Raw genomic sequence first — 22,777 nt, forward strand, 5'->3', positions numbered from 1 at the left:
TTGAGTCCTATGCCCTAGTCCATGGTTTGTGCTGCTTGAAATGTAGAAACTTAAGCCAACACATGTTGTGTCTAGATAGTTTGAATGAAATGCATAACAAAAACATTTCAAGGAATGGGCCTGCTTTCTCTCCCTTTCCCTTTCTCCCTCCCTTTCTCCCTCCCTTCCTCCCTCCCTCTCTCCCTCCTTCCATTCCTCTCCTTTCTTTCCTCCCTCCCTCACTTCCTTCACTCCCTCCCTCCTTCTTTTCTTCCTTTTCTCCCTCCTTCTCCAAAGTGCTATCTGAATTGTGAGGAACTCTGAAATTTCCTCTGGATTAAAAGACTTGTGATTTATATGTGCTAAATTCAAGTATAAATTTTCACATGTAACTCAGTGATTTCTTTTTTTCCTTTTCTTTATTCTTGCTCTCTCCCCTCCCCTGCACCTCCTCTCTTCTTCTCTCTCTTCTCTTCTCTTGGTCGCAGGGGTGTGGGGATTAGGGGCAGATGGCTTTAGAACTCTGAAGGCTTCTCCAGGATCCCATTCCACTTTATTTTGAGTGGCTCATTGTCTAGTTCCTTCCTTCCTTCCTTCCTTCCTTCCTTCCTTCCTTCCTTCCTTCTTTCCTCCCTCCCTTCCTTCACTCCTTCCTTCTCTTTTCTTTTCGTGAGAGATTTCTGATTCCTGTTAGCTCTGTTTTAAGAAAAAGTGAGTTTAAGAGTAGATTTTGAGTGAGTGTAAAGTAAATGGAGAAGCAAATAGGCTTTTGAAACCTGTGACTTATCTGAAAAGTAGTTTTCCCTCTGAGCAGAAGCACTCTCTCTTGCTGTGAAGAAAGAGAGAGAGAGAGATGAACTGGGCATTCTAGATCCAGAAATGTTTCTGCTTGCTAGTTTTTGTCTTTCTAGGGGAAGGAGCTGTCAGGAAGAGACAGAGTCTCACTCTGTTGCCAGGCTGGAGTGCAGCGGCGTGATCTCGGCTCACGTCAACCTCCGATTCCAGGGTTCAAGCGATTCTCCTGCCTCAGCCTCCTGAGTAGCTGGGACTACAGGCGTGTGCCACCATGCCCAGCTAATTTTTGTATTTTTGTGAAAGATGGGGTTTCACCATGTTGGCCAGAATGGTCTCGATCTCTTGACTTCGTGATCCACCTGCCTTGGCCTCCCAAAGTGCATGTTGCCTCTTGACTGCTTCCAGTGTGGTGTTCTGCTAGGGCTGCTGTTGTCTGCATTGTGACCATGGGACATGAGGGATAGTTGGGTCTTGGTGAGGACCTAGTCTTGGTTTAGTGTCACCGCCTTCAAGGCACAGCTTTTATTGTTTCTTTGGGGTGGGTTCATTTGGTAAAATTAGAGAACCAACCTCACTTCATCTTCTTTAATGCCATTTTCTTTTTAGCAAGGGGAGGGGGAAGGAGGGTAGCCTGCTACACCTTATAAAATTTCAAATGTTAGAATGTTAAGGTAGTCAAAGTATCCTAAGATATTTGTTTGATCCATGGAACGCTATAATCAAAGCAAAATCCATTTCAGGGTTAGGACATCTGGCTTGTTTCCCTCACTTCTGATATTTTACAAAACAGGAAACCCAAGGCCCTGAGAGGGAAAGTGAATTGCTTCAAGTCCCAAGACTCGAATGTCAGCATTCCAAATTCCTGGCCGGTCCTCTGCATTTGGTACCCCAACTTTGGCTGGAGACTGAATTCAGGTGAGGGTGGAGTTGTCAGGACCCACACGAGGTCTATCCACTGTTCCAACTTCCTCCAGGAACCTCTGGGTATTGGAGGCTACATTACATTTGTAGGAAAGGCAGATCTGTTTTAACTGGTAGGCAGTGGGGAAGGAACTGTCCCAAGGCACATGACCCTTCAGCTGCAAAGCCAGAGCTGAAATTCAGCCTCTAGAACCCTCGCCATGGACCATGTTTCCTTTCAGCACTTCACCTCATTCAAACCCACGCGTGTGGCCCCCCCACAAGTGGCCCTCTGTGACCCTGAGCTTGGTAACAGAGAGTACACTTCTGAGACATGAAAGCCAGAGCTGGGGGCAGCAGGTGCTGAGGAAGTGATAGAGCTGAAAGAGCCCTGGAAGGGTCCCTAGACTGGACCAGCAGGTAGGGGCACTGCAAGGATGCTCATTAGTGAGTTTTCTCAGATGGTCTACAATACAATTCCAGCTAAGTGTAAGGGCTACAAGGTGGATACGCTGGATTTGAGATCTTGCCCCTCCTTACCAGCTCTGAAATTTTAGGCAAGGCAACAAGCCTCTCTGTGCTCCAGTTTCTTTACCTATAAAATGGGGCTAATTATGATTCCTGGGGGCTTATTGTGAGAACTGCATGAGTGAATTACTAAGTACTCAGCCAATTCTTGGCACATAGTGATACCTGTCAATGTTCATTATTCTCACTCTGCCATGGCCTTATATGGATGCAACGAGGGAGTATAAGAAAGAACACTGCCCACATAATTCTTCTAGTGCAGGTAAGAGCTATCATTTGGTGGGATGATTTATTATAAAAAGGGCCAGGGTATGTTGAGAAGGCCCAGAGGTGAGACCAAAGGACCAGAATCATTCTGCAAATTAAAGTCAGTACAATTTGAATTTCTGCAGAGTTTGTGAGGGAAGTGGAAAGCAGAGGGGAAATGGGAGAAGGACATTAAAACAGATAGGAAGGAGAGTGAGTCAGCTCAGGTGTCGGAGGGCTGAATCCCAGGGAGGAGAGCTGGGCCTTGAGAAATTCCCAGTGACAGTAATAGCTGAGGCCTTGCAAGAACAGAGGGACCTAATATTCAATTCTGTGTCATCTGCTGGGCTGCACTGGGATGTGCTACACTGCCCTACCAGCTTCTCTGCATACCCCAAATCCTTCTGTAGATGTCGCTATTCATAAATGTGGTTTACTATTCAAACTTGTGAAATCAAGGCAAAAGTGGCTGTCTTCTCTGATTTGGGCAAATAAGCCACAAACCATGTGCAGACATGAGATTCAAAATTTGGTGGAAGCAGAAAAGTGAGACAAGGAGTGATGAGGAGAAAGATGAGCTTCACTCTCTTTACACCATTCTCCTTGGTTCCATGCCATTTGTGAAATGAGATGGGAACATTTTATCTGCATATGAAAGAATAGAGTAGATCCTATGCCCAAAGGACATAGGTTCAACTAGGTATCAGATGAGGGTCACATTTGCTGTTCCATTTCATCCTCATGGTGGCTTCATGCAAGAGTCATTATTAACTCTGTCTTCTGGGTGAGAAAACTAAAACCCAGAAAGGAGAGGGTGTGGGGAAAGGTTCTCCTCCCAGGCGCTTTTCCTGGTTTACTGCCTGTGAGGTGGTAGTTGGCTGGGGGCTATCCTGGCCAGGAATGGGAAGCTTGTGACAGGACTTAGAAATCCTTTCATTACCAAAAAGGACTTGGTTTTCAGTGGTTCCTCTGTAGAGAAGTGTATTTTGTGTTTCTCTTTAGCGTGTGCACATAGCTCTACATCCCAGGCTCTGAGCCACTGCTGATTTTCTGCTGACGGTGGAAGATTTTTGGCTCCCTAGAAGGTGTCTGGCTTCTGCCCTTTTCCTGTCTAGTGACAAACCACATGCTGTCCCTGAAGCTTCCTCCCAAGAGTACCTGGAAGATGCTTCCCCTCTGCCTGGAATGTCTTGCAATGGCTTTTTTCAAAAGGGACAATTTACTGCTTCTGTGCATGTTTAAGCTGGGTTCGTTGGGGAAGGAAGCTGTGGCTTCAGATTTCCTTGAGATTTTTGTTAGGCTTTTTTTCTTCTATTTTTGCATATTGGACAAGGAACATCACACACCGGGGCCTATCATGGGGAGGGGGGAGGGGGGAGGGATTGCATTGGGAGTTATACCTGATGTAAATGACGAGTTGATGGGTGCTGACGAGTTGATGGGTGCAGCACACCAACATGGCACAAGTATACATATGTAACAAACCTGCACGTTATGCACATGTACCCTAGAACTTAAAGTATAATAATAATAAATAAATAAATAAATAAAAGATAATTATAGTCTCATAAAGCGTCAAAGCTGGAGAGACTCCTCCAGGGCATTTAGTACGTTGCTGTTATATTACAGATGAGACTCAGAGAGGAGAAAAGACTTGTTGGTATGGAGTTCTGGAGCCCAGGAATATTTTTTTCTACCTCACCCTACTGCAGTATCTGCAGATTGCTGAGTTAAAGGGATGTTGACTTGCATTAAAAGCAAGAGAAAGTCAGGTACCACCTCCAGCAGGTCACTGGCATCTCATGGTGGAAGCCCGTCATGCAGGGAGAAGAGGGAGGAGCGCTGGATTCTCACTTGGCCATTCCCTCCTTGTATAACCTAGGGCAAATCACCTGGCTTCTTTGGGCCTCAGCTCCTCATCTGCAAAATGGGAAGACTCTTCCCCACATTGCTGTGGCTTGCTCACAGGGTTGAGGTGAGAATGAACCCAAAGGAAGTGTGGGAAGGTCTTTAACAAAGGTTTCACGGTCCCAGTGGGGATTATTGAGTTGGTGCAACAGTTATCATAGTTTTTGCCATTGAACATAATGGCAAAAGCTGCAATGTCTAATATTACTGGCATTTAAAAAAATCTGGTTGTGGAAACATTGAATTGTAAACTGAGGTTGGTTTTGATTACTTTGTGTTCTGATATTCCCATTCACGGTCCAGATAAGAAGAAATCTGATAAGTAATTTAGTCCATGGTTCTCAAAAGTTTGGACTTTATAGACCCAGGAAATTTGTCCCCAAAATGAAAATTCAGAGGCCAATATGGAGTGGACAGCTTTTTATTTTGCCTATTGTGATCATTCAAACAAAACAAAATCACTCTGGCAAAAAGCAAGCCAACTTAACTCCTGTCTATATCAACTTCATGTTGTAAAAGAAAGGACATTTTGACACACAAAACTGAAGGACCATCTCAGAGGAAGAGTGCCTCTTACATTAGATATAGTTGGCCCTGTGAAAAGGAGGCTACTGTGTCCTTATTTTTTGTACTCCACTTTGGACTGATGAAAACTTTATCAACTTTATTATGGGACCAGAATATTAGTTAGAGCCCCTGCGCTTGGCAACTTTTCATTGAAGTGCTCTTTAGGCGAGGAAACTGAGATCCAGAATGGCTAAGGTCCTATTACCTAATCAAAACTATCCAAGTCACTGAGACCGTGTTTGTGTTAAAAATCCCTTCTCCCTGTCAAAAAACGAAAAGTTTCCATCTTTCTTGGAAAGTCTGGGTGGAGGTGGTGGTGGAACAGTGGGAGTGGGGAGGGGCAAGTTATGTTCACTCAGAGTCTTTTGGTTTTTCCAAAGCTCCGTGTGAACATGCATTATGTGTTTAACTGAAACATCTGACTCCAAAGCGTGCAGTGACTCCTCCAATTCATAAGCTAAATCCAGCCCACCACCTCATTTGATAAATACGGTTTTATGGAAATGCAGCTGTGGCTACTTATTTGCATGTACTCAGGAGGGCTCAGCACTACAACAGCAGAGCTGACAAATTGCAACAGAGACATAGTGGCCCCCAAAGCCTAAACGTTTACTATCTGGCCCTTTGTAGAAAAAGTCTGCCTACCCCTGCATTCTACCATGCTCCTTTTAATCTTAATGTGACTGTCTGCATAGACATGATTGGAATTGAGGTCACATGCTAAGTCATTCCAGCCAAAATGAGAGATTGTTGACAAGGCTGTGATTATTAGTCTGCCTTGAAAGATCCAGAATTCTTGTATTTTGGGGACTTTTGCCCCTACTTTTGAAGTCTCTGGGTGATAAACCACAGGAAAGGCATGGCCAAGGGAAACTTGAAGGACGCTCCAAGTGTGATGCTGTGAGTGTGAGGAGCTGTGTCCACTCATCTGTGTCCTCTGGACTCAAGGACACTCTTGTGCCCTTACCCTCGTGTCTACATCAACTCACTTCCTTACTTTTTGCTCTGAGCTTTCTGGTTATCCAGCTGTGTTTGCCATCTAGGTTCTAAAGGTTATAGGACTGAGATGGGGGTTGGTGTTCTTGGGTGGAAAAGACACTGTATTAGAGATGAGGACATCTGGGTTGTAGGCTTGGTTTTGTATGACCTTGGACAAGATGCTTCACTTTCCCTCTCTGGGTCTTCCTTTTCCTTCTCTGAGCAATAAAAACATTAATCAGGTCATCTGAAAATTTCTCATCATTGATGTTAACTGAACTCAGCATATCATCCCTCTGAGGCTAGTAGAGACGACGTGTTAATTAGTGACTTCAATGACTGGAAATATAGGAGTGAGGAGGAAGTCTGTTTTCACAAGTCCTTGACTTCATTATGCATTTTAGTTATTATTAGTTATTTAATGATTACTATGTGCTGGTTGCCATGGCAAGCAATTTACAGATGAGATCTGAATGGCTTCTCCAATACCTTGATGAGGTGAGTATTATTATTCCCATTAAATAGATGAGGAGTTGAGGCTCCCAGGTGGGAAGTCAAGCCAAGATTCATTAACCCAGTTATCTGATTTCAGGTTTCAAGCTTTTAACAAAACACTGCCTTGCAGTCCTGCCTATGTCAGAGGTAGAATTTTCATTAGTGGGAGTGTCAAGGGCTGGTAGGAGATTTGTGGGGATGAGTTCAGGAGCTACTAAGATGAATTCAGGTGCATCACCTCAGTCCTGAGCCGCCCTTGCCTCCATCCCTACACACTACTGTTGGGCCATGTCATAGAGTTGTTTCTGGTTGATAATCAGGTTTCACACTTTATGGCATTCATTTAGATGACTTACTACTCATTTACACCGAATTCCAAGATCTTACCTCCTCTGAGGGGGATGTTGTCAGGTGAGTTGGGAATGGAGTCCTGGAAGAGAAGAAAGAAAAAAGCAACATGAGGTGTACCATTCAGTTGAAACAACTTTTTTTTTTCTTTTTCATTTTGTTGTCCTTAGAGTACTGTGCAATTTACCATTTACCCTCTGCCTGCCTCTTAAATTTTAAAAAATAATTCACTGATGTGGTTTCCAATGGGCTTTCTGTTCACTTGTTTGACAGTCTGACTACTAGAAATGCAAGATGCAATACTGTCCTTGTTTCACAGGCAAGAGACATGGGGTTGAGTGAGATAAAACGACTTGCCCAGGGCCACAAAGTTGATTTATAGAAGATCAGGGACCAGAGCTGGGACTCTATTTTTTTTTTTTTTTTTGAGACAAAGTTTTACTCTGTCACCCATGCTGGAGTGCAGTGGCATGAATATGGGTCACTGAAGCTTCATCCTCCTGAGCTCAAGCGATCCTCTCGCCTCAGCTTCCTGAGTAGCTGGGAGTACAGGTGCACACCACTACATTCAGCTAATTTATAAAAGGAGTCTTGCTCTGTTGCCAGACTGGAGTGCAGTGGCACTATCTTGGCTCACTGCAACTGCCATCTCCCAGCTTCAGGTGATTTTCCTGCCTCAGTCTCCAGAGTAGCTGGGACTATAGGCATCCGCCACCATGCCCAGCTAAGTTTTGTATTTTTAGCAGACATAGGGTTTCACCATATTGGTGAGGCTGGTCTCAAACTCCTGACCTTGTGATCCACCTGCCTCGGCCTCCCAAAGTGCTGGGATTTCAGGTGTGAGCTATCACTTGGCTAGAGCTGGGACTCAACTCCCAATCTGGTGCTTTTCCCCTCTCCACACGTTTGGGTTTTTTTTTTTTTTTTCTTTTTCCTTTTGGTCAACATGAGAATAATCAAGTATATTATAAAAGTATATGTGGTTTTTTTTTTCCACGTTCGATTCATCTGTGAACGTATGTTGTAAACATACTTGGGAAGGTACATCTCTATCTGTCCTGTGGTTGGAAATTCTGAATTAGTTGTGTGTTTATATGCTAAGCATTGCAAGGACACCATAATTAAATTGGGTCCCCACCCTTATGGATTTATTACAAGTTTATATTTAAATATACAAATATGTATATACATGTAGTATACATACATACAAATGCATATTATACATTTAAACATTTACATTAGATTATGTATTATTTATTCTGCAACAAACAAATATATACGTAAATATTTACACAAATAAGAGGTTGAGAGAAACAGATTGTCTTTCGAAGGAGAGAATCTTGGGCTGGGGATTGAAGGTGATTTAAGGGAGGTTCTAGTTCAAGGGCTCTCAACAAGGAGTTAACAGAAGCAGAGAGGCACAGTTCTTTCCCCCTAATAAATTCTTCAGAGACTGACTTTCGCACCCTTATTCTCCCTCCCCTTTCTCCCTAGCCATGAAGACATCCATACAACATTCTGCTGAGAAGGAATAAAGTATCTTATTCATCTTTCGACCTGCCCAGGTTGGAATCTCCTGTATTGCATTGAATTAAAATATTAATAAAGACCTAGAGAGGTGTGAGCATGTGTATGTGAAAAAACCAACTTCCTAACCTCTACCAAAGCAAGAAATTAGCAGCTGCCCACAGCTTATTTTCTTAGTGTTCTGTATGAACACTAGGACCATCTGGAGTTCCCCTACTATTGTAACATTTCCCTGGGAGCTCTGTCCTTTGCCTTCCGCTGAAAGCTTGTTTTCTTATGCATGGATCTCTTCTCTAGTGCAAGAGGATGGTAGTGAGTCAAGGAGGTCTCCTGAAGGCAAAGCCCTGGCACAGCCCCAATCTGGAGATGGGGGAAGTCAGTTTAAACATTTGGGCCCCAGCTTCTCAAGGGAAGGGAGGCAAACTTGTCCTGGAAGGCCCTTCCTACTGTAATAGTCTATGACTTTGTTGCCTTAGTTGAAAGCTTTTAACCTAACAAAGCTGTAAGTTTTTGTAGTCTTTCAGTTATGCATGCAGTTTGCAGGAAAACTTATATCACAAAATTCCCCTTTATGTTGCTCTTGTGAGACAACACACAACATTTTAAAATTTAATAAACAACTTACTGCCAAGCGTGACCATTGATTAGTGTGATGTGCAAATGCACTAAGAAAAATATATGCATTGAAATGTCTTACCACAATCATCAAATTCATCAGCTGCCCAGGGACATATACAGGGACAGTGAGAAAGGCTAGAATAGCAAACCTGGTAGAGCCATCATTGCAGAGGCTGCTAGCAGTTCGGGAAGTCCTAGAGAATCATTCATGCAGCACACCTTGGATGAGCACCTGGTCTGTGGTAGGAACTACGTTAGTCATTAAAAGACATCCTATGGATTTTATGCTTTAGTCATTAAGGCAGCCATTTAAAAAATATAAATAAATGTGTAATTAGAATTGCAGGTTGTGGCAAGAGCTATGGAGGAAAAGAATCATGGTGCTTTAAGGTAATGCTGTTGGAACTTCAACGTGCATACGAATCACCTGGGAGTCTCCTTAAAATGCAAATTCTGATTCTGCAGATTTGGGGAGAGTTTGACATTCTGTATTTATTTCTTTCTTTTTGAGATGTCACCCAGGCTGGAGTGCAGTGGCGCAATCTCGGCTCACTGTAGCCTCCATCTCCTGGGTTCAAGCAATTCCCCTGGCTCAGCCTCCCCAGTAGCTGGGACTAAAAGGGCCTACCACCACCCCCGGCTAATTTTTGTATTTTTAGTAGACACAGGGTTTCGCTATGTTGACCAGACTGGTCTTGAACTCAGGTGATCTCCCCCTCTGGGCCTCCCAAACTACTGGGATTATAAGCGTGAGCCACTGCACCCGGCCAACATTCTGTATTTCTGGCAGCTTTCGAGTAATAGTGATACTCATGGCCCACAGAACACACTTTGAATAGCACAGCTAGAGAAGTAATATCAGAGAGGAGGACCTAATTTATATGCGGGTCAAGGAAGGCCTCTTTTCTCTCTAACACTTGAATGCTTTCTGGTTTCCTAATTTCAGACAGCGGATGTCAAAAGCAGAGCACTTCAAACAGGAAAGAAGCCTGTCGCTTAAACCTTCACCGAGGGCCCAGGAAATCCACGACAGAAGCGTGACTATTCCTATTTTGAAGAGCTCTTGGGACAGGGTCTTTACAGCTTTTCCTAGCTACCATGGTAGTCAAGATTAGACAATCAAAGCCAGTGGGAGACTGAGACATCTTTCAGTCCATTAGGCTAATTTTATGGAGGAGGAAACCAAGGCACTCATGAGTCAGAGGCAGATCTTGGACTGAAATTCTCTGGTGTCCTTTCCACTGACCCAGGAAAGATGCTGTTTCCAGAAACCAAGGATAGAAGAGCTCATTCCTACCTCCTCCTCTGTCCCATAAGCAGTCCTTGTATTTGGAGGTAGAGAAGCAGGGTCTAAGGAGATGATGACTGTTGAAATTCAATGAAGACTGTTCATAAACAGGTATTATACTAAGTGTTGTTCACCAACTCCTCTTTGGCAAGATGTCCCCCAGTCCTAGAATTCTCTCCCTAATCTTGTCTGGGGATCTGGGTCCTAGCTCTGGAAATGTGAACTCTCTTGCTCGATGACTTGGCTTTGAGTAAGATAGTGCCTAGGCTGAACGCAGGCACAAACAAATGGACTCTCCCAGGTTTTCATTCTCAGCTCCACTGAGTAGCTCAGGAAACTGTCTCCGTGATTATCAACCAGTTACACTTCTTAAGTGTATTTCCTCTTTTTTTGGCCCCTGTAGATGTCTGATGAGTATTCCCAACAATAATAAAGTTCTTTTCATGTATGGAGGAGGGGAATGGTCATGTCTAACCTATTTGTCTCCAGGTAAAATGAACCCCATCCCAATCATCTTCCCTGCCTAGGAGTGTTTTCCTCTCCTTTAATCAGTGATTAGATTGCTAATAATCCATCTTTCCACTGGGTTATTGTGGACATCATAAGATATTATAAAGTATTAGCAAGTACTTGAAAAGCATAGCTATTTTGAGCACCGCCTTGATGTTAACGATGTGCTTAATTTGCCTCAATACCTTGAAAGACTTGTTTCTTTTCACAGAGGAATGATCAGCAGATGCAATCAGCTCCTGAATTTGCTTTGGACACAAAATGCCCTCTTGGACCAAAAATGATTAAAGGCAACTCTGTTTGGAAAATGACAGGGGGAAGTCCACATTCCTTTCCTTGCTGCCCTCACATAGTCTTGTAAGGTGGGATCTGGCTCTTGGCCCACAGAGACTTTTGCCAAGAATACCTCTTATTTTCAAGCTAATTCATTGAGCACTTAATGAGGGTTACTCTATATGCATTATTTCATTTGGCCTTTAACTTGACCCCAAGAGTTAGGGATTCATCAAGACTTAGAGAAGTGATTTCATAATGTGATAATGTTTACAGAAGGTCTCACAGGTGGTGAATAGCACAGAAGGGATTCAAACTTAAGTGAGTCTGACTTTGAAGGCCCTGCTCTTCAATGTCCTGCTACATTGCCTCTCTAGATGAGGGCAGGATAAAGCTGAGCAGCAAAATCTCCTGAAGTTTCATGGAAAAGTGAATAGAAGTCATGGAAAATCCTCAGGGGAAGACTATTTTTACTGGGAGCACATGGTCTGCCAAAGTGAGAATTGGACCACAGTTGCTTAAAGCAGTGCTTCTCCCACTTTAAAAGACTGACCAGCATCTGGTGATTTTGGTAAAAGCAGATTCTGACTCAACAGGGAGGGCCCCTTAGGTTTTTCATTTTTGATGAGCTTCCAGGTGATGCCAATGTTGCCAGGCCATGGACCACACCTTGAGTAACAAGGTCTTAAATACACTACTCAGTAGGCAATCAGAACACGTGAGGTCTTGAGAGATGGCTGTAGGAGGCTGAGTGTAGATTTGGGCTCAGATATGGGCTTAGGAAATCTTCCTAGTTTGAACATGGCAGTGGCATCCTGTCCTCTCAGTCTTTTCTATCAAATCTTTTTGTCACCTAGTTCCATTTCTTCTCCTCTGTACAATCTGGACTGACTTCTGGCCCTACCACTCCTCTCCTCACACCTGGGCTTTCCTTCCCATGGGCTGTGCCACTGCTTTCTTTTTCCGCCTCACCTAGAATATCCTGCTCCTCCTCCTCCTCCTGCTACCATCTTTCCAATGGTGAGCTCTTCTCTACAGAAGAATAACAATAACAGCTAATAAATTTGGAAGAAGTGACAGACTTAGGCATTCCCTTTCTTTAACCCTCAGTGCATTAGCTGATTCAGACAAGGATCATTAAGAAATGGCAAAACCATCAAATGAAGGGTATTTATGTCTTCAGAGTATTATCCCATACATAGGTTTCCTCCCTCCCTCCCTTCCTTCCTTCCTTCCTTCCTTCCTTCCTTCCTTCCTTCCTTCCTTCCTTCCTTTCTTTCTTTCTTTCTGTTTTTTTTTTTTTTTTTTTAGATGAAATGTCACTCAGGCTGGGATGCAGTGGTGCCATCTCTGTTCACTGAAACCTTGGTCTCCCGGGTTCAAGCAATTATCCTGCCTCAGCCTCCCCAGTAGCTGGGACTACAGGTGTGTGCCACCACATCCTGCTAATTTTAGTATTTTTTGTAGAGACAGGATTTTGCCATGTTGGCCAGGCTGGTCTTAAACTCCTGGCCTCAAGTGATCCACTCACCTTTGCCTTCCAAAGTGTTGGGGTTACAGGCATGAGCCACTGCTCCTGGCCAGGTTACTTATTAATGAGAAAGAAAAATGTTTTACAAAGGCGATAGTTGGTGGTCACCACCTTAATCAAGTGACCAAACCTATAGTCATAAAAAATGGGACAACCTGACATATGCCTCTAGCTGTGCTACAATAAGAAGTGTATAGAATTACCTATATACTATTCTTACCAAAAATGTTTCATCTAAGTATAACCATAAGTCAATACCAATACAAATCCAGGCTATGAATGGATTTCTACAACAGAACTGGTCTGGACCCTTAAAAAAAGATCAATGTTATTTAAAACAAACACCAAAGGGCAAAGGAGATTTTAGCTCAGTGCTTCTCAAACTTTAATGTGCATACAGATCCCCTGGGGAGCTTGTTAAAATGCAGATTCTGATTCAGAAGATCTGGGGTGAGCCCTGAGATTTTGAATTTCTTTCTTTCTTTCTTTCTTTTTTTTTTTTTGAGACGGAGTCTCACACTGTCGCCCAGGCTGGAGTGCAGTGGCCGGATCTCCGCTCACTGCAAGCTCCGCCTCCTGGGTTCACGCCATTCTCCTGCCTCAGCCTCCCAAGTAGCTGGGACTACAGGCACCTGCCACCTCGCCCCTGCTAGTTTTTTTTTTGTTTTGTTTTTTTTTTTTTTTTTGTATTTTTTAGTAGAGACGGGGTTTCACCGTGTCAGCCAGGATGGTCTCGATCTCCTGACCTCGTGATCCGCCCGGCTCGGCCTCCCAAAGTACTGGATTACAGGCTTGAGCCACCGCGCCCGGCCGAGATTTTGAATTTCTAACAAGACCCAGGACCACACTTTAAAGAGCAAAGTTCTAGATTAAAACAGATATTATCATAACACAGTATGTGACCTTAGATTTGTTCAAACAAACGGAAACACAACAGCCATACATATAAGACATTTTTGAACAAGTAAAGAAATTAAAATATGGACCATATATTGTTATTATTTGATGATATTAATGATTTAGTATCAACTCTCTTGGCTATGATAGTGGCATTGCAGTTAGTTAAGAGATGAGTACTGAAGTTCATGTGAGTGAAAGGTCATGCTGCCTACAGCTTACTTTCATATCCTTATCTAGAGAGAGCAAAAATACAGCAAGATACTGACACACCAATCTAGGTGCAAGGTTATATGAGCATTTGCCATTCTACTTTTCTGTAGGTTTGAACATTTTCAGAATAAGACTTTGGGAATAAGCCATGACTGTTGTAATTCTTGGAAGCCTGACTTTTGTTCTAGCTCTTCCGCAAACCCCATCCTTCATCCCAAGCAGAAATGACTTCTCCTTTGCTCTGTGGCATTCTGTGCCATTCTGCCCAGAATCCAAGAACTTGGTGTTTGGGCTTCATCTGCTCAATTTAACAGAGTTCCCAGAAGACAGGGTCTTGCCCAGTCCACTTGGGACTCTCCACATAACCTCACACAGGGCTCGCTCCTGGGAAGATTTACAGTGGATTTTTCTGGATTGCTAAATGGGATGAATATCAGGTGGAGGGAGTACCTTGGGTAGAGGGAAGTGTCATGGGGCATTCCAAATAACTTCTTCTTGTTCCGAACTCCTATTAGCCTCAACAGGGAAGGCACCATGTTCGAGAGGCTAAAGAAGAGGTGTAGAGTCAGCAAACAAGACAGGGGGGTTTTATTGCGGGCTTACATAGAGGGGAGGAGTCCAGTGGCAGCGAGCTGAACAGGAAGACTGCTTTATGGACAGAAATGATCTCATGGCAGTGGGGTGGACGACATATTCACCTTATATACAGTCCAGTGGTAGTGGGCTGGGCAGGAAAACTACAACCACTTTTCATATAGCATGCAGTTTCTACAGCATGCTCACTTAACAGCCTCCCCTTAATGGCCTCAATCTCAATCTCTTGTATGGCCCAAGTTCCACGGCCAATCTCTCGTACTCAGGCCTCAATCTCTTGTACAACCCAAGTTCCACGGGATGGGCTGGGGACTCAGATGTTCCTCACATACAAGGAATGAGTCTCCAGGTTGACCACTCCTGGATTCTCTCGCTTGGAACACCCATTCAGACGTGTCTGCCATACATGGTTATTCTAAGGGTATGCTTCAGTTATTGCTATATCAGATGTGTTTACCCTACACTTCTATTTTGTATCTGAGCTTAAAAATAAAAGCAAAATACCACACAACCACCAATAATCACTACCCTTAAACAGGTGCTCAGCTCCACTGTTGGTATGTGGAAATAATTTAAAAAGAGTATTATTAGTATTATTATTTTTTTTTTAAAGAATTTTCTTTGCTTATAAAGGGAAAAGAGGCAGCTGCTTTCTTGAAAGCCTACCAATCATGAACCCTTTACGCTAACCTTTCGGAATGTAACCCTTTACATTCTCCCCTGGGGCTAGTGAAGCCCAGTCTCCTGGTTTACAAAACAAAGATGTCTCTAAGGTTAAGGGCCTCAGAGCCTTTTTGAAATGTGAACACCTACCTCTGGTGTTAACGTAGGAGTCTATGTCCTTATGTATTCTCCTGTCCTTTGAGAGATAAGAGAAGTTTTATTTTTTGTTCTTTTGCTTTGCTAGATGAATTGTGTGAAATTTCATCTTGACTTTGTAGTCTGTTGCAGGCTGCCTATTTGCATGTACTCTTGTGCTTACTCAACAGTAAATCATTTTTTTCTTTCCATATTGATGTAAAGAGGAGTCTGTTGGTAGGACTTTTACTTCCTCAGGGGTATACTAGTACAATCTCTTTGGAGACAGACTGACATTTATTGAAATGAAAATGCACATTGCTCCTGGCTAACACGGTGAAACCCCATCTCTACTAAAAATACAAAAAAATTAGCTGGGCGTGGTGGTGGGCACCTGTAGTCACAGCTACTAGGGAGGCTGGGGCAGGAGAATGGCGTGAACCTGGGAGGCGGAGCTTGCAGTGAGCAGAGATCATGCCACTGCACTCCAGCCTGGGTGACAGAGCGAGACTCCGTCTCAAAAAAAAAAAAAGAAAGAAAACGCGCATTCCATTTCTATCACTAAAAATTTATTCCCCAGATATACTTGCAGACATGCACAGAGGGCAGAAATTCTAGAGAAAACATTGATGTCTCTCACCAGGCACTGATAAATTATGAAGCATTTACACTTCATACTATGCGACTCTTCAAAAGAATGAAATGAACTTCTATGTACTGAGATGGAAGGATCTCTAAGATATACAGTGTGTTGTCAAGTGAATAAAGCAAGATGCAAAATTGTGGGTTTATTATAATGATGTGTGTACTGTGTATTTGTAGATGCACAGAGTTTTGGAAGGACACACAAGAATCTGTCAATGGTGGTTATCTAGGTGAAGAGGGATTAGTGGGTGGGTGGGGAAAGTGTGAAGATTTTTACTTCCTTTTCTCTTATTTGCTAGTTACTTTTCTTAAACCATGTGAGTATAGTATTTTATAATGTATTACAAAATATATCAATATATTATATTATAAAATATTAAATAGCATATAATAAATATTTTATAATATATTTATAATATAAAATGTTTATTTTATAATATATTTATAATATAAAATGTTTATTTTATAATATCATATTTATCATATAAAATGTTTATAATATCATATTTATCATATATTATATGATATATATAATATTATATATTATATGATTATATAAATCATATAATATTATATATGATAATATTTATCATATAAAATGTTTATTTTATATTTTATATAATATTATATATTATATCATATTATATATTTTATATTTTATATCATATTATATGATATTTATCATATAAAATGTTTATTTTATAATATAATATTTATAATATAAAGTGTTTATTTTATAATATAAAATAGTATTTATTTTATAATATAAAGTAATATTATTATATAATATAAAATAATATTTATTTTACAAATATGCTGGCTTAAATGTAAATAAAACAAAATACAACCACCACTGAGACTTTAAAAATATCACTGGAAAGGAAGTTCCATAGTAACTCAAAGACAGGGATTTCGTTGGTTTTTTTTCAAGGCTTTGGAACAATGTCCTGCACACCGTAGATATTTAATAAATACGTGAGACAGAAACCTAAGTTCCTCCTTTGTCTCTCCCAAGGAGTTTAAGCTTGGAGTTATCTGATCTTCAAGTCAAACCTCAAGGCAAGCTTTGTCGATTTCCCTACACTCTCTATATCTTCTCTCCTCTGTCTCTTTGCTCATGCTGTTCCATTGGCTAGGAGTGCCTCTCCTCTGCTTTCCCTTCCCTGCCTGTTTGAAATAGTTCACATTTCTCAAGCCAACCTGAAACTCTAGTCCCCAGGAAAGTTTTTCTTAAACCTGTCTGGAAAAATACACTCTCTCCTTAACTTGTGCTCTCATGGTATCCCTTTCATCACTTATTATATATGATGACTTAGTTGTTTTAAATTTTGTCCATACATGTGTCTTGGGATAAGAATTGTGTGACTTCTTATGCCAGTAAAACCATTCTATGGTTCTCCACCCCTGTTCCCATCACATACAGAGTGCTAACTGACCATTAACTCATTACATTTTTAATAATGGGGATGTGAATCTAAGCTCCCTGGCTTTCTTCTATTGATTTATTTCCTAGAGTTTCTTTTACAGTCTCTTCACTTGTCTAAGTTATTCCTGTTTTCAAGTCAGTCTACATTCCATCTTCCTATAGGAAACCCTTCCTGATAACTCAAGTTAATGGGAATGATGCTTTTTTTTTTTCTTGTTAGGTCTTACAACAGTTAACGTCTGAGGAATTTATTGAAAATGATATGTGCAATGCATTTGACACTTAAATATATCACAGCTGCTATTAACATGGCAGGCCTCAGTTTTAAGGAAGCAACTGATATTTCCTGGGCTAAGAAATCACAGCACACCAAACTGTACAATCAGATTTTGCAGTGAATCTTTTCATATCCAAACATGAGGGGTAAGTCAAGGAAACGGATGCACGAGAAGATAAAGCTCCCAAGAGAAGAGTGGGTGCAATGCTTCTTAGTGCTTCTGTGGCTGTCTGTGTTGGCAAAGGGGATGCTGCTGGCATCAAACAATCAAGCAGTATTGGCTCTACCACTTTCTCACGGTGACGTAGTTCAAGCCCTGTTCCCTCTCTGCACCTCATTTTCCACATTTACAAAAACGAGGCAGAAAGATCTGCTCTGGTTCTTTTATAGAAGAAATCAATTCAGCTAAAAGTTGGATAGGAATGAGCTCTGAAGCTCTCTCTAGCTTTATATATCACCATCACCAACCATTTTTCCACCATCTCTCTCTCAGCAGTTTTAGTTGGATCCTTTAACTAAGGAACTTCTTAAAGGACACTTCAATTTCTTTTCTTTGGCCATTGCTATAAAATGACACACCCTTGGTTTACTCCAAATTCAAATTACCGAAATTGCAGAGCCCCTACAGAAGAAAAGATGCCCTAAAGTGTTTTCAAGATTATTATACTTAGTAGATGTAGATAAACCCATTAAATTATGAGTTTTAAGAATTCCACTATCTAAATCAAATATTTGTGACTCCTTCTTTTCACTTCTGTACAGACATGAGCTTCAAAGCTTCCATTTAATTTCAAAGCTTGATGACCCTTGAGAAATAGATATCAAAGCCTTTTAAAGCCTAGTTCTTTCCAGCAATTGATAAGCTGTAGAGTATTTGGCCTAAAAAAACTGAAGAAAAACCAGAACAAATTCTGCAGGATTATAGTACCATGAAAAGTAGGAGCTATGAAGTAAGAAACAGAAATATTCTCACTTTGGCAGGTCATGTGGGTGGGTACAGTTCTTAAATTACCCAAATTAACAACTTTACTTCATCAAAAAAAATTCACGAGCAATATATGATATTACTACAGCATTTTCTACATAATACATACTGGTGGATTCTCTGTAAACACCAATTTCCTAAAATATGAAGAAGCTTCCTCTTTCTCCTCCTCTTCTGTTTTCAGAAACAAATCTTACCATTTACTTCAAAGTAAAACTCCCAAGACAGTCTGACCCTGTACAGCGTGCACCCAACAATTGCTTAGTATTGTGAGGAACCTCAGAGAGAACAGGTGCTAAAAACCTTTCAACTTTCTGCTTTTATGTGCTGTTTTTTTGTGACGCCCTAACTTCTTCAAAGTTGTGGCTTAAGAAGAAGCTTTCGATTTGTCTTGCTGGCTGTAACACCAAAATGTCCAAAGCTCTAAGAAGCCGTGATCTTCTCTTTTGCCTCCTTTCCTTCTAGACCCTGGCCTCTGAAACTTAGCTACCTATATAAAACAAAAGCAAAACCAAAAACTCTTGGCGATGGGTGAGGCCTCAGAAACCTCCAGGACACTCGGACTTAGGATACGGAACTTCAGAATCCAGTCTGAAGTCCTTGAAGACACGATAGCAACTTGTGCAAATGTGTTATCAGGTTTCTTTATTGCTTCCTTCCTTGATATGGGTCCCTGGCTCATTAAGATTTAAATCTTAACTTTGAAAGGCCAATAGCTTCCCTCCACAGTTTTGCTCAGACAGGTCTGCAAAGTTTTAAGATGATGATGGTCTAACAATATTTCTCTCAACAAGCCAAATTATTTTAGAGAGTTAAGTTCCTCTTTCGTTTCTCCCTTTCTCATACACACACACACTGTATAACATATATATAATGTAACATAAATATATTGTGCTATACAGTATATACTATAGTATACATATATATATAGAGAGAGAAGGTTTATTTATTTAATTTTTTTTTTTTTTGCTCTTAACCAACAAACGAATATCGTTTGTTCCCAGGGCTCTTTCTCTAGGGAAAACAACAAGAAAAGGAAAGGGAGGAAGAGGAGTCCACTTACCGTCCTCTGAACTACCAACACCATAATGGTGGCCACCGTGAAGACGAGGCACAGAGCCAGCGTGGCTGTGGTGAAATAGAAATAGCTGCGGCTGGTGGTCTCCAGGTGGCTGGCCACGGAGCCCGCCGGCACATGGGTGGCTGTGTCTCCAGGAGGGGCCATTCCGTTGAGTGCTTGCTGCAGCCCTGGGTCCATTCTTTATATAGTCTTCCCCACATCACACCTTATCTCTCTTCATCTGATTCGGTCCTGGGCCCATCTCTGTTCCAAGAAGGATTCTCCCCCTGAATCCTGAATCATGTGACTTGGAAAAAAACCTTCACCTGCTGCCTGGCGGAGAAACTCTTCTCTGGGGGCGTGAGGCGAGAGGCGGCAGCAAGGGTGGGGGAGAGGTTCATTTTTCATTGCCAGGGATTAGGTTGTGTGCAGAGAAACCAGCTACAGAGAAGGTGGCTGATGTCAGAGGGCGCGTAGGAAAATGACGGTTCCCCTACTCTCTGCGTGTGTGTGTGTGTGTGTGCGCGCACACACACAAAGCAACTTCTGTTTAGTTTAGACTCGGCCACAAAACGCCTTCCTGTTCAAGAATCTGCACCTTCTTTCAGCGAGGTGCACCTTCTTTCAGCGAGGCCTGCGCCTCAGAAGCTCTCCCCAGATAATGAGTCCTTGCTGGGTCTCAGGGAGGCCGGATCCCTCGGACTGCAGTGGAATAACTCCAAAGGGTTCGGTTTGATCATATTGGCTCCTGCTGAAAAAGGGACCTGCTGCAGGCTCCCTGGGGGAAAAGGGGCGCACAAATGGAGACATTTCTCCAAAGGGGGACTGGCTTATGGCAGTATGAAATTTGGGGTTCAAAGGTACTGTCAGAGAGCAGGAATCTGGAAACATCGATCTTTTGAACAAACACTCCTGCAGAATGTTTTGGGATCTGTTAAACCGGCAGATGAACCTGGGCCTGCGATAAAACTCATGAAGAGGGGAAGGAATTGGCAGTGAGGTGGTGTGGTGTGGAAATGTGGGGGCTGTGTGTGTTCTGCGTGGTGTACTATGTGGTGTGTGTGTATTTGTGGTATGGGGTATGTGTATGTATTGTGTGTTCTGTATTGTATATGTATGCAGTGTGTGTGTGGTGTACGTTTGTGATCTGCGATGCATGCCATGTGTGGTGTGTATGTATGTGTTGTGTGTGGTGGGTTGTGTATGTATGTGTTGTGTGTGGTGGGTTGTGTGTTGTGTGTGTATGTGTTGTGTGTGTATATGACTACTATAATTGAACCTCTACCGTCTCAAGCACTGCGTTAGGAGTTACATGTGGCTTCACTCCACTTCTACCTCCACCCTCCGAGGCAGGCAATATTTATTTTTTACAGATGGGAAAACTGAGGCTCAGGGAGAATGAAAACTATCTCAACCCAAGTCTCAAGTGTAGACCACTGAAAGAACTTGGGTGCATTTTGCAGCCTGCCTGGCTGAAAGCTCGTGCTAAGTCATTCTATCTTCACTGCAACTGAAAGCTAAAAAACCTGAAGTGTGGTCTCAGCCCTTTCCCTTCTTAGCCTTGGGCCGTCATCCAAGTCTTTATAGTTCTCTCTGTTCCCTATCTGCATTACAGTCGTCAGGAAGACCAAGCGAGATGATGTCAGAGTACTCCATGAATAAAAATAGATTTGGGGATAGTGTTGGACAATTCCTGTTAAACATCCCAAGTGGTCTACTGGGCCAGGTCTGGAATTTAGATACAACAGACAGATTATCTGGGGGACGGAGTTAGGTCACATCTGTGGTTACTAATGATCTCCATTTCAAAACACCATTTAAAATGTTAATCACCGCATAGCTGCTGCCTCCAGATGGGGGTCTTTGATAGCTCCATTTGGTATCACCCTGGAAGAAGCTCATTCTGCGTAGCACCTCCTTTCCTTTCTGCTCACTTTTTGGCTGCAGTGCATCACTTTGAGCCAGCAGAGATCCCAGATGCCCCTAAGGAAATGTCCTGTGTCTAAAGCCGAGCTTAGATTATTACCACTGCTGTTCTTGCATAGAACCAAAACTTCTGAGCATCTCCCAAATTAGGTCAGGCTTTAGGAGTTGGTCTGGACATTTCTTCCCAGTGAGTCTGTAAAAGCATAGATCCTGGAGATGAAAGATACATCAAGAGATAAATTGTTTTCTTGGGCTAAATAGAGTAGGGGAGATATACCCATTTTACAGTCAAGGAAACCGAGACCCCCGTGATCCCAAGTTGAGTTTAGTTTTGAAAACAGCATGTTCACATTCATTTGGTCTTGTAATTAAGGTGGGAAAGAGGCAAGCCAGTGTTTTCTGGGGCATGTACCTGGCTGATTTCAGGAGAAGGCTGTGTCCTCTGGTGGGCATGGACAGTGAGTGGGTAGCAAGGGCTGTGTGGTCTGCCCAGAGCTGCTGAGAACCAGTTGCTCCCTTGGCCCTCTTGTTCAGCCTCTTTGATCAAAGTGGAAAACTTCTGATTGTTGAATGGAAGCTGTGGGTGTTGAAAAATAAAAAGGCTTTGCTTGAAGTTCAGGTCTTCCTGAAGGCCTGTGGGGCTGAGAAGGGCAGTGGAAAAAAATGTTTGTCTTACAGTTACCCGTTTTGCATACAGTACAATGTCCTAGGAGGGAAGGCTGACAAGGGGGAAAAATCACCCTTTGTTTTTACTCAACTTTCTGAGCAGTTGAGATTTTCAGATCAGTTCCTAGTACAGTAGTTTGTGGGCTCAATTCATTTGTTTTGCTGTGGCACTCCTTTACTCACAAACCTTCAATGGCTCCCTATTTCCCACCCCCATTGCTCTAAGCCCCTCTCTGCTTTCCAGCTGTTCTATATCCTAGCCTGGCCAACATAGAAATCCATGACCTGTGCTAACTGGCTTCTTTCTGTCTTCTAGTCAAGCCATACGATGTGCAGATGGAAGGAGACTTTGCAGAATTTCTTGTTGAGTAAGTTTTAAACCCTTTCGGAAGCAAAGCTGTACAAGGAGTATAAAAACACAAGAAAACAGGGTTGCTTTGGCTGAAGCACAGGTGGGACAGAGAGAAGGGCTAAGCTTCACCTGCTCATTCGCCCTTTTCTGGCATGGGGTCTCTCCAAGGTGAACAAAATTTAGAAACTTCAGAAAATTTGGCTTGAATCCCTCAGTCCACAAAAGGAGGAAACTGGGACACAGAAATGGGAACAACTAAAGGAAGTACACACCAGCAGGGAGACAGGTGTAAGAGTCCCCTCTGCTCATTCTCTCTCTCCTTTTTCTTTTCTTTTTTCTTTTGACTGAGTCTCGCCCTGTCGCCCAGGCTGCAGTGCAGTGGCGCAATCTTGACTCACTGTAACATCTGCCTCCTAGGTTCAAGTGATTTTCCTGCCTCAGCCTCCT

The 22,777-nt window shown here is 42.4% G+C and overlaps 1 protein-coding gene and 1 long non-coding RNA gene across 4 annotated transcripts in view; one reads left to right on the forward strand and one right to left on the reverse strand.

The window, feature by feature from the left end:
• TNFSF8 (TNF superfamily member 8) overlaps positions 1 to 19,933 on the reverse strand; it is a 39,265-nt gene extending 19,332 nt beyond the window's left edge. For all 3 annotated transcript variants that reach the window (XM_009188203.4, XM_021927218.2, XM_003911319.5), the window contains exons 1-2: positions 19,390 to 19,933; positions 6,784 to 6,826 (exon numbers count right to left, since the gene is read on the reverse strand). In XM_009188203.4, the coding sequence (XP_009186467.1) occupies positions 6,784 to 6,826; positions 19,390 to 19,584 (238 nt within the window). In that variant the 5' untranslated portion in view covers positions 19,585 to 19,933. The remainder of the gene's footprint in view (positions 1 to 6,783; positions 6,827 to 19,389) is intronic.
• LOC116270062 lies at positions 1,578 to 9,929 on the forward strand. The gene is made up of 3 exons (XR_004177975.1): positions 1,578 to 1,689; positions 8,239 to 8,309; positions 9,836 to 9,929. It is a non-coding gene; the product is annotated as an uncharacterized LOC116270062 (long non-coding RNA).
• Positions 19,934 to 22,777: the final 2,844 nt, after the last annotated feature.

This window comes from Papio anubis, chromosome 13 (genome assembly GCF_008728515.1).
Source record: "Papio anubis isolate 15944 chromosome 13, Panubis1.0, whole genome shotgun sequence".
Classification (NCBI taxonomy): domain Eukaryota; kingdom Metazoa; phylum Chordata; class Mammalia; order Primates; family Cercopithecidae; genus Papio; species Papio anubis.